The sequence below is a fragment of the Urocampus carinirostris genome, chromosome 9 (genome assembly GCF_059441175.1).
Source record: "Urocampus carinirostris isolate Australia breed hairy pipefish chromosome 9, RoL_Ucar_1.0, whole genome shotgun sequence".
Classification (NCBI taxonomy): Eukaryota; Metazoa; Chordata; class Actinopteri; order Syngnathiformes; family Syngnathidae; genus Urocampus; species Urocampus carinirostris.
In genome coordinates, this window is record NC_142357.1 from 28,662,714 (window position 1) to 28,674,174 (window position 11,461).

At 36.8% G+C, this 11,461-nt stretch overlaps 1 protein-coding gene across 2 annotated transcripts; it reads left to right on the forward strand.

Moving 5' to 3' along the window:
- The first annotated feature begins 179 nt into the window (after positions 1-179).
- ddx41 (DEAD (Asp-Glu-Ala-Asp) box polypeptide 41) lies at positions 180-8,662 on the forward strand. 2 transcript variants are annotated; one of them, XM_088343434.1, is made up of 17 exons: positions 180-344; positions 696-791; positions 860-1,010; positions 1,089-1,163; positions 1,239-1,299; positions 1,375-1,511; positions 1,625-1,697; positions 1,779-1,932; positions 2,037-2,173; positions 2,503-2,665; positions 3,275-3,406; positions 3,494-3,565; positions 3,657-3,753; positions 4,274-4,423; positions 7,042-7,113; positions 8,187-8,297; positions 8,379-8,662. In XM_088343434.1, the coding sequence occupies exons 1-17, from the start codon at positions 318-320 to the stop codon at positions 8,513-8,515; spliced, it is 1,845 nt and encodes a 614-aa protein (XP_088199560.1). In that variant the 5' UTR covers positions 180-317; the 3' UTR covers positions 8,516-8,662. The 2 variants fall into 2 exon arrangements, with proteins under 2 accessions (XP_088199560.1, XP_088199561.1); XM_088343435.1 differs by lacking the exon at positions 180-344 and adding an exon at positions 548-614.
- The last annotated feature ends 2,799 nt before the right edge of the window (positions 8,663-11,461 follow it).

Below are 11,461 nucleotides of genomic sequence, written 5' to 3' on the forward strand. Positions count from 1 at the left end.
TGAATGACACATTTTAGTAATATGCCAGGTCGGTTACGTTAAAGAAAATCGGATGCCTACACATTTCAAGTAATCGCATAAAACACATCACAAAACACATCACGCGTATTGATAACAAATGTTGATTTTTTTTTTGTGTTTCTATGCAGGCCGCCATTGTTAATGACGTCACCTCGATGTAACCGAATGTTTTGAGACTTTCGGCTTCCCGTACATTAGCTTTAGCCGACAGCGATACCGGAAATTTTCCATTATTGTGTAGATATTTGCCTTGTTAAACCAACCTTCGACCCTCTAAGCAATTATTTTGTACCAAGATGGAAGACGATACTCGGATTAAAAAGGTAAGCACCAATTAAAAAACATGAAACCATTTTAAAACGTGGAATATCGGCATTAGAGGTAGGCTTAATGTATGATAGCCAATAGCTGCTAGCAAACATGTTAGCAAGCCATTGCTATCAAACGGTGAAAACTACGTAAACAAAGTCTATTTTCCTCATTTAATTTACCTACGTGGTAGTGATGTAATTCCTCTAATTATAATTCAATATATAATATCCTGTGAAGTAAGGACAGCCAGTTTGCAACAGTGTATCCCGTACTCCTAAATGGTGTGTTATGTCACGTGAAGTAATAAGCTAAAACTAAATTGCAATTTCTCAATATATGTCTACCTACTATTCTTTTCACAGAGATCTCACGGAGAAGATGATGGCTCCGGTCCAGAAGAGTCTGAGGATGAAGATTATGTTCCTTACGTCCCTGTCAAAATCCGAAAGCAACAAATGGTTAGTTCTCATCATTCAGTCGGTTAATTTGAATGAGTTGTACAATGTTTGTGTCGCTCACCCTGCAGATACAAAAGATGTTGCGATTACGAGGTAAAGCAGTGGATGAAGAGTACAGGGACAGTGGGGAAGAGCAGAAGGATGAAGACGAAGGGCTCGGTCCACGATCAAACGTCAGTCTCCTTGATCAGCATCAGCATCTCAAGGAAAAAGCAGAAGGTTTGGGTTCAAGAGATTCTTACTGGAAATAAAGATGTCAGATTTTTACTTTGACACTGATTTGTTTTTAATCGACAGCACGCAAAGAATCGGCCAAAGAGAAACAATTGAAAGAAGAAGAAAAGATTTTAGAAAGTGTTGCTGAGGGAAGAGGTACAACAGAATCGATCCTTTTTCTGTGACGAATTTGTATTGTTCACAAAACAAATTTCAATCATTTTTTGTCAGCGTTGATGTCTGTAAAGGAAATGGCGAAGGGAATCATTTATGATGATCCAATCAAAACCAGGTGAGATTATTTTTCTGCACAGCGAGTTAAAAATAAATTTTGGACTATATGACGTAAATGATCGTTTCTTGATAGCTGGAAGGCCCCCCGGTACGTCCTCCATATGCCAGAGACCAGACATGAACGCGTCAGAAAGAAATTTCACATCCTTGTTGATGGAGATGGGATACCCCCGCCAATCAAAAGCTTCAGGGAGATGAAGTTTCCTTCAGGTTTGGCTATTTAGGCTACTAATCCCACTACAAATATAACAACTCAATACCTGGTCTTTTTATGTTAAGTCAAACCTACTGTCTGTTAACAATGATGTTTTAAATTATTGCAGCAATTCTTAAAGGTTTGAAGAAAAAGGGAATAGTACATCCAACGCCTATTCAAATTCAAGGAATACCAACAGTGTAAGTGTAGTATCCACAATTAAGCAGATTTATAAGATTTTTTTTTTTTTTTTTTTTTAAAGCTTAAACTTCTACTTCCAGTCTATCAGGTCGCGATATGATAGGCATCGCCTTCACTGGCTCGGGCAAAACTTTAGTTTTCACTTTGCCCATCATCATGTTCGCCTTGGAGCAGGAGAAGCGGTTGCCCTTCTTTAAAAGAGAAGGACCATATGGACTCATTATCTGTCCTTCAGTAAGTCATAGTCACTTAAACATAATGCTGACTATGTACGTTTTTTATCTGTAATTATTGGGCTGCCAGCACGTTATTAATTATTGATTTGATTTTTGCAACAGAGAGAGCTTGCCCGACAGACACATGGCATCATCGAGTATTATAGCAAACTTCTAGAGGAGGAGGGAGCTCCTCAGATGCGAACGGCCCTATGCATCGGAGGAATGTCCGTCAAGGAGCAAATGGAAGTTGTAAAACAGTAAGTTGGGATATACAAGCAAACAGGCTGATTTGACTCAGAACTCTTCTGAAAGTACATTCGTTCTTTTGCAATTTGGTGATTATGGGCGCTTGTTTTATTTTGAATTCAGCTCGAGATGTCAGGGATGGCCATTATTTTCAATGCTGTGTATTTTACATGAAGGGTTGTGTTTTTAACCTGTACTGCTAGAGGAAGCTCTTATACCACACTGACAGGATCTGTTGAAACGTATTAAGAAAAGCAACAGTTGCGTTGTTGGAGTGATTCCCTGTCTGTCAAGTATGAATTAACAAAACAAGTACTTTACAAAATGTTTTCCTTTTCAGTGGTGTGCACATGATGGTTGCCACTCCTGGACGTCTCATGGACTTGTTACAGAAGAAGATGGTGAGTCTGGATATCTGTCGCTACCTGGCCCTGGATGAGGCTGACAGGATGATCGACATGGGTTTTGAGGAGGATATCAGGACCATTTTTTCCTATTTTAAGGTAAAAACTAATGATCAAATAGGTTTTAAAAAAAAAGTTCCAATTGTACTCTTTTATTTGCCTATTTGTTTTCCCCATCTCAACGTTTATTCTAAAACAGTAATTCCATCACTTTGGTAGATGTTAATACAGTACTGGAAAAAATCATAATGCAGTGATGAAGTTCTTTTTTTTCTGTAACACAATTAAAAAACAATGTAATATTCTGAAATCATTAAAAATTAATGGAAATAATCTTTTTTTTTTAACATAGCTGATTTTGGCGAAAACAAACATCCTATCTCAAAATATGATATTATCTTAAAATATTTTACTATTAAAAAGCCATAATCAGCAATATTGAAATAATAAAAATCTTGCAAAACTTTAGTCGATTAGCAATCAATGTAATTATTTTTTTGGGCTATCATCGGCATTCCATAAAACTTGAACCAAGAAATTATTTCTTCTTTGTAAAACCCCCAAGCCGTGGTTTTTTTCCCCAATTATGTAGTTCATTTTCTATGGATTTAATATTAAGTTGCCTGTAGTTTTTTTGGATCATTGGATTGTGAGTGTATTATCAAAACAACAAAACAATAATGTAATTATATATTTTTTTCCTTCTAGGGACAAAGGCAAACCCTTCTTTTTAGCGCCACCATGCCCAAGAAGATCCAGAATTTTGCCAAGAGCGCTTTAGTCAAACCGATCACAATCAACGTTGGCCGAGCCGGTGCCGCCAGCTTGGATGTCATCCAGGTATGATCACAAGCCGGCGTTCTTCTTTCATTCAAAAAAAATACTCCCTCTTTTAAAATAAAACTTCCTCTGTGTGTTTTTAAACAGGAGGTGGAATATGTCAAAGAAGAGGCGAAGATGGTATATTTGCTCGAGTGTCTCCAGAAAACAACACCACCTGTTCGTACCTTTTCCCCCCCATTCTATTCTGACAGCCATGGGTAAGTGTCTTGTGCATCTGTTCAAACTTGTTTTTTGTCTCGACCAAAAGGTGTTGTTATTTGCTGAGAAAAAGGCTGACGTCGATGCTATACATGAGTATCTGCTGCTGAAAGGTGTGGAAGCTGTGGCGATTCATGGAGGAAAAGGTACATGCCATGATAAACATCCTCTTTCTATAGCATTTGTTCCCTTTGCCAGCGGATGTGCTCATTTATCCTAGACGTTTACGACTAATGACAAATGTATTACCTTATCTTCACCACTAGATGTCTCTTTTGCTTCATAATGTTCGAAACGAATCATTTTCCAAGAGACATGACTTTTTTTCTGTCTCCTACGATTTTTAAGTTACCTTCTAACATGCTCCGTGACCTGCTTTGTAAAAATCTGTGGTGAATTATAATACTTGATACTCATGGAAGGGCTGTGCTAAAGCCTTCAGAATAGATTAAAAAAAACATTTAAAAAAACAACGAATTTTTACGTTCTGGCACTCGGGGACAATCCTTTTGATAGCATATTTGTAAATTATGGCAATGAGTGAGTTAATACTGTGTTTAAGTGCATAACAGTTTTTCCAGGTACTGAAAAATACGACACAAAAAAAATTACATTTCAGTGCAAAATGACTTGACTTGCAATAAGACTTATTTTAAAAAATTCCAGATCAGGAAGAAAGAACAAAAGCCATCGAAGCTTTTAAGGAAGGAAAGAAGGACGTCCTCGTCGCCACAGACGTGGCCTCCAAAGGTTTGGATTTCCCAGCCATCCAGCACGTAGTCAACTACGACATGCCAGAGGAAATTGAAAACTATGGTGAGATGATATTGATGATGAATTGTTTATTATTCTGATTTATCTGACTAGCTTAATAAGGTCCATAGGTTTTTTTCAATTGGTAATAGTGCGTTTTATCTTGAGTTGGAGTTTTTGGAGGGTTACCCTACCTTCATTCAATGGCTGTTGCAATTCAGTGTGTTGAAGCTTTTGAACAGGGGTCAACAACCATTTAGGATCCTTCGGATGACTTTTTGTTAATGGTTATTGTTAAGGGCTACCTGTTAAACATGCATTTTTAACTAACAATGTATCATGGTACCATGTTGTTACTATGTCATTACTATGGTATTACCAGGATGTAATTATAACTAGTGAGGTTTCAAATAGGCTCGGTCAACATCTAAACATCGGCCTTGTTTAAGATCACCGGGTGATATTATAGGCTAATTTTTAAACTGATTTTAGAAGAATTTATCAGGTGTATGAAAACACTGATCTCGTCATTGATTTTTTTTGTGTCAGTTAAAAATGTGATTTTAATGGCAATGACTAAATCGCGGCACTGTTGAGCTAATTTCTGAACAAGTCTATTGGTTACAGCTACCTTTTGAGTAAGCACAGCCACGGAATAACGTTTTTTTTTAGCCTTCTACTTTTTTAATGTATTTAATTATTTTTGTACTATATATTTCATTTTTACTTTTACGTCTGATATCTTTTCCATTGACCTGACAATCAGCATGTAACCTATCTGATAAATGTCACAATATTTCGGGCAGGCTGTCAATACTTGAAAAAGAGCAACCTAACAATGGCAAATAAAGAAAAAAAATATTTGAAACAAAAGTAGGGTGTCATAGGCTGTGTTAAGTTGACATTGGCGAGAAATTCTATTTTATTATTTTCATTTTTAAATTTGTATTAATATAATACCATTTGTTATTGGTATTTGGCAAAATGTTGTTTTGTATGATCAAAATTGTCATGAATTGTTCTCAATAAAATGTAACCACATTAGTTAATAACCACCAGAGGGTGCTGCACTTGCACATATTGGATACAATCGGGCGTTTTTAAAATATTTGCTGCTTTTGCGACATTAGGCTAAGAAAGATATTGTAGAACTTTTTGATTTTCCATATCATGCATGATATTGCCATCATTGTTACATCTTTATTACTACCTTAAAATTCGGACTATAGAGCGCACCTGATTATAAACCGCACCCAGTACATTTTTAAAGGAAAATACGTTTTGTACATACACAAGCCGCACCTAACTACAAGCCGGATGTTCCCACATGGAAACATGAGATATTCACAAAGAAAGACGGTACACAGAATGAGTTTTAATAATATACCATACCTTAACCCCTTAACGGGCCGTCGGACTTTAGACAAACAAATATGTATCAGTACGATGTCACCAGTCACTGAAATTTGTCATGCCACATATCAATGGAAAGCTTAAACTCTTGGGATTTAGGATATCAGGGAAACGTCATGATCAGTCTGAAACAAGACAACAGAAAACTATAAAGCCAGCGTAACTCACCATTACATCTCCTGGCCGTCTTCAACTTCTTTGAATGTATGCAGAAATGTATTTTTTACATCAAGGACAATCCATAGAATATTAACTCGAAAACACATGTTAATGCAGACGGATAAATAGGAATCCTCTTGTGTATATTTTTGCTTTGTTGGACGTTGCTTCTTGCCACATTATTTCAGTTTACAAGTAAACATACTCGGAAAATTATTCCCAAGATGATAGTTGCCCCCCCCCCCCCCCCCTCCTTTCGATGTACACATTTTCCATGATGAGGGGGTGTTTATGCTAGTTTTATTCATTCACAAAGCGCAACGTTACATTAAACGAGTGTCTTCTTAAAAACGTATATTCCACCCTTTACTGCTCGGGCCGTTAGAAAAAATATTTTAATAAGCCGCATCTTTGCCTAAGCTGCAGGGTTGAAAGCTTGGTAAAAAACGTTACGGCTTATAGTCCCAATTTTACAGTAAATTGCATTTATAACATTTATTTACCAAAACAAAGCACAGACGGTTCTAAATGCAATTGAGGGAGTGATGGCAAACCAATACAGACATCAACAGGGAAAAAAAGTTGACCTTGATAGATCTACACAGTATTCTCCTCACCACTGGAGGCTGTAAGTATAATGCCAAAACAAAAACGGCAGACTCGATGTTTCTCTGCAACAAAGGTCAATACTTGAATATGTTTCTTGTTGGGTTTTTGCGAGAGTCAAGTTTGGCGTTGTACAATATGAGAAAATGACAAATTCCAGTCTAAATACGGACGTCTTTAATTAACCTGCAGGAGAATTCTCAGCAGATCCAAGGGGTTTTTAAATATTCAGTAAACATGAAAAATGTATAGAGTCCTCATCATTATCCATTATAGGAGAGCCAGCGTGACAGTTGCGTCTTATGCACAATGAGCAATCCGTTTCGGCATAACATGAAAGAACTCCGAATTGTACGTTTAAAAATTGCTTCGATGGATGTCATATTTTTGTTTCAATCACGATTGCCTTTTTCTGTATCCCATGGGACTTTGTCCCCATTTCAAGATTGCTTTGATGGTGAAGGCGCTCTGATTTTTATTTGTTTTGTTGTGGTTTATTTCAGTCCACAGAATTGGAAGAACGGGACGATCTGGTCAGACTGGTATCGCTACAACGTTCATCAATAAAGGCTGTGGTAAGGAATTGATCTAAAAAGTACCCCTCAAAATAAGATATTTTCAATACTATTATCTAGATCAGGGATCACCAATCTTTTTGAAAATTAAAGCTACCTTTTTTATTTTATATGTACCAGTTGTGAGTGTGTGTGAATGGGTAAGTGTGAAGCACATTGTAAAGCGCTTTGGGAGGTCTTTATTATCTCGAAAAGCGCTATATAAATGCACACCATTTACATTAACATTTTATATGCTTTTAAAAAAAAAACAACTTAAAATGTTGTTACCGTGTTATTAATAGTTTATTACAAAGATGTAATTATTAGAATTAATAGTTGAAGTTTCAATGAGTTCTCAGGCCATAAGAAATCTGATGTCCTAGAAAATCACAATGACCCTGTTTAGCTTATTTCTGGACCAGCCCATTGGCTACTCATCTTTTTTGAAGTATGATATTTCTTTATTTACTTTTTTAAATTTCTGTTCCCGGTATTTTCATTCTACATTATTTTTCTTTTTTGAGGAGGCAGTTAACTAAAGCACTAAACTTAAGTTTATTATTATAATATATATATACTTAGGATATGTTTAAAAATCAATTTTAAAAATGGAAAAGTAATCCTTAAAATGAGTCAAATATCTAAGTATTTTTTATTTCCATGAAAATCTTTAAAAAAAAAACCTGAATGTTAGAAATGATACTCAAAATAAATATCAAAAATGCTAATTAAAAATATAGTGAATTTATTTACACATTTTAAGGCGCCTAAACTTTGGGGATAAACTATATTTAAAATATTTAAAAAGAAGAGACATGCTTGAAATTAACGCAATTATCTATTAATGGGTCATTTTTGGGGGGTGTAGGTAAAATAATTACAGCGAGTTTGCATTGATATGACTTTTTTTTCCCATGTATTTTTAAACATCGAGTACCCTTTCACGTTCCTTTATGAACTCCCAGGAGAGCTTTTGAGAACCACTAGTGAAAGTAAAGTAAAATGTGCATACGCTGTGTATTGAAATTTGGAGCTAGAAGCAACCAGGAGACATCAATTATGAACATTTTGTTTTTCTGCTTTCCTCACAGACGAGTCCGTGTTGATGGACCTGAAGGCCCTTCTCGTTGAAGCCAAGCAAAAGGTTCCTCCGGTTCTCCAGGTGCTCCAGAATGGAGACGAAACAATGCTGGATATCGGAGGTGAGTCCCTGACCAAATATCTGGAAAGAAATGTTCTTTAATCTATGTATGTGAAAACCTAATTCTTGTTGTCTTTTACAGGGGAGAGGGGCTGTACGTTTTGTGGTGGTCTTGGTCATCGTATTACAGACTGTCCCAAGTTGGAGGCAATGCAGACCAAGCAAGTCACCAATATTGGGAGGAAGGACTACCTGGCTCACAGCTCAATGGACTTTTAAGTATCTTAAGGAAAGAAAACATAATCATGTGAGATTGATACCTGAAGATACAGCTGTGCATGGAAATTATGATCCTCATCTGAACACTGACGAGATCTATAATATTGTAACTTTCTTACACAAAATGTAAATAAATGAGTCTTTTTATTTTACAGAAAACTAACGGCCCTCTAAAAATGCTTGCTTGATGACCGTGACTGTGTTTAGATGCAGGGAATAGTCCAACGAGGATAGAAAAACGGATTTTTGGAGCAATCCGAAGGAAATGTTTACATGCCTAAAAACAAACAACTCCATACACATGCTGTTTGCATGTGTATTTCAATTACAAGGGCGAAGCAACAGCAATATTGTTACAAAAGGGAGGTTGTTTCCAGAAGTTCACTCCATTGCCGTGTACCGTCTGCTCACAAGGTGTGCTAATATGTGGCTTACACTAAACATGAATGGATACAACTGTAGCATTTTTTTAAGTAAGCCAGAGAGTATTATTCTTCCATGTACTACTATCGAGGGTGTTTCACGGTCATTAAGTATCCCGAACGGAATAACTGAGATTGTTCAAAAGTAATTGTATTACTTGAATGCATATACCCTATTTTCCGCACTATAAGGCGCACCTAAAAGCTTTTATTTTTTTCAAAAGCTGACCATGCGCCTTATCATAGAGTGCGCCTTATATATGGATCAGTATTAAGTCGCAAAGTCTTGCAACTAAGGCAAGCAGCCGCCGACTAGATTTCCCCCCGAAGGCGAAGTAGTCCGCAGTGTATGCTGGAATTTATATACCGCCGTTTCATTTCCTAACCAATGTGTCAATCATCATTTGAATCAGTCACTATTGGCTAAAGTCATTCGGAGGTAAAGGGGGCGGATCCTTTTTATCATTTACAGGCTCGCATAGGCTAAAGGGGCGAAACAAAGCCTGCAATTGGCCGAAAAAGATGAATGTGAATCAAGTACCATAATGAAATCTTCTAACATGAAGTTTTGAAGGTAATTAAAACATCCAAGGCTATGTATTAATAAAATAATGTTCTCACCGTTTTTAATTATGTCGTTTGGCTGGGCACTCTCAAGTACAGATCATTACGCAAATTTCTCAGTTCTTTGGTTTTCCAACAAGTTTAGCAACTTCAAATACCATCTTCCGGTGGTCAGATATCTAGGACCATGCCCAAAGAGGCATGATCTGGTCAGGTGTCCCTGGCCCATTTCAAAAGAGAAGCTATTCGATAGCTCGTCCTCTTATCTACTGCCTCGCATGACGGCCGCGTGGCGCAGCTGTGCCGGCCTGCACTGCAATGTTGAGTTCAGCACGTGGGCCATACCTGGCTACCATCTGGAGCACAAGACCGAATCTCCCCGCAACATCAAGTAAGAAGACGGTTCCAGATTTAACACCATGCTTGCTGGTTCTTCGGAATGAGCGTGTTTTTTTGTACAAGGGAATCTCCCCCAATCTACGAACATTAGAGCAGGAAACTTTCTTTTGGTGCTAGTAACTTTCAGCAGTCGAAAACTCCCATAATCTCCAATCCCTTCCCCCCTTCTTTTCTTTCTATCATTAATTCCCCGTGTTAATAAATTGTGTGTGTGCTATGTCAATCGGCCTGGTTCATTGAATCCATTTTCTTAGGATTAGTTATTCATATCAGAACTCAAATAACTGAAGTGATAACGTGATTTAAATTGTAGGAATTGAAAGTGTAGGAATTTCTAGCATCCTTCAGAGAAATAACAAGATTTACGGTGGAGCACAAGCAACACCTAGAGGCAGATTTTTTTTACCGATTGCAGTAAAGAATAATTCATATCTGAAGTAAAAAAAAAAATAGATTTCCTATCTTCCTTCATTGCTGTATTAGCCGACAGCTTAGGATAATATAACATTGCTAAAAATATTGCTATAGTTATGTTTTGTCTTTCCTTTGCCTGAAATCAAATATTTCACTAGTCCTGCATGAGATATCTTTGAATGTCTCCAGGAACAAAAGCATATTATTTTTGACCATACCAATGGCAAAGTATAATAAAAAATCACCAATTTTTTGCATCCTACTTATTTTCAAAATTAAAGCTAGAAAAATCCTTACAATGGATTGCGTAATATTTTCCAACCCATGATGCACTGAGGCTGCAGAGTATCGAAGGATTAGAGTACATAGCCTTACATAATCAGAATACTGGCAATAGTCTGTCTCCGATCGAATATTACCTGCATGTTACCGTACCAATGACCATTTTGACTTAGTCGGACTTTATTCAAACAATCCTCTACAAGGACTTGATTTTATAACAGGTTTATATTGTGTTTGTGTTTAAAACAGATAAGCAGTAAACCAGTACGAGCTTTCCTCGGTACAGTGGGCAAGATAGCCCATTGAGGAAGCTCCAACTCCTAAATTGTGACTTCTCTAATTTCTTGTGCCGACGCCTTCTTGCGCCTTCTTTAGAAGCCATAAAACGGCGATAAGAAGGTGGAGCGTTCACTCTCATGTTTACCGTGTCCTGTGTTTGCAGAAGCATCCTGGTCAATCACGCCCGACTTTCGACAGAAGAAAACGATTGATTATCCTGACTGGACGGTGGGAAACGGGTAAAAATAAATTCTCATAACCAAAAATCAGAACTGATATTTTGGCTAGCTAACTTTTTTGGTCACAATGCCACAATTTAAAAAAAAAAATCAGTTTCTTTGTTTCGTGAATGTGACATTTCTCAGGTTGTTTTGAAAAAAAAAATGACTCCATTTTGTGGCTGATCAATAGAAAAGTTCCCAGTTTTGTACATAATGAACCAATATTTTCGTTTTTTGTTTTGGATTTTTGAAAAACAATCAAACATGTTTTTGATATGTTTTAACAACATATTTTTGTGCCCGTGGAGGACTTACAAAATTGCAACATTTTTTTTTTTTTAAACTGACACATTTTCATTTTTCCT

Coding starts and splice junctions, on each gene's coding strand:
- ddx41 (XM_088343434.1), top strand. CDS start 318: ATGGAAGACGATACTCGGATTAAAAAG. Junction 1,512..1,624: donor GGAGATGAAGTTTCCTTCAG/GTTTGGCTATTT, acceptor AAATTATTGCAG/CAATTCTTAAAGGTTTGAAG. Junction 2,174..2,502: donor CAAATGGAAGTTGTAAAACA/GTAAGTTGGGAT, acceptor TTTCCTTTTCAG/TGGTGTGCACATGATGGTTG.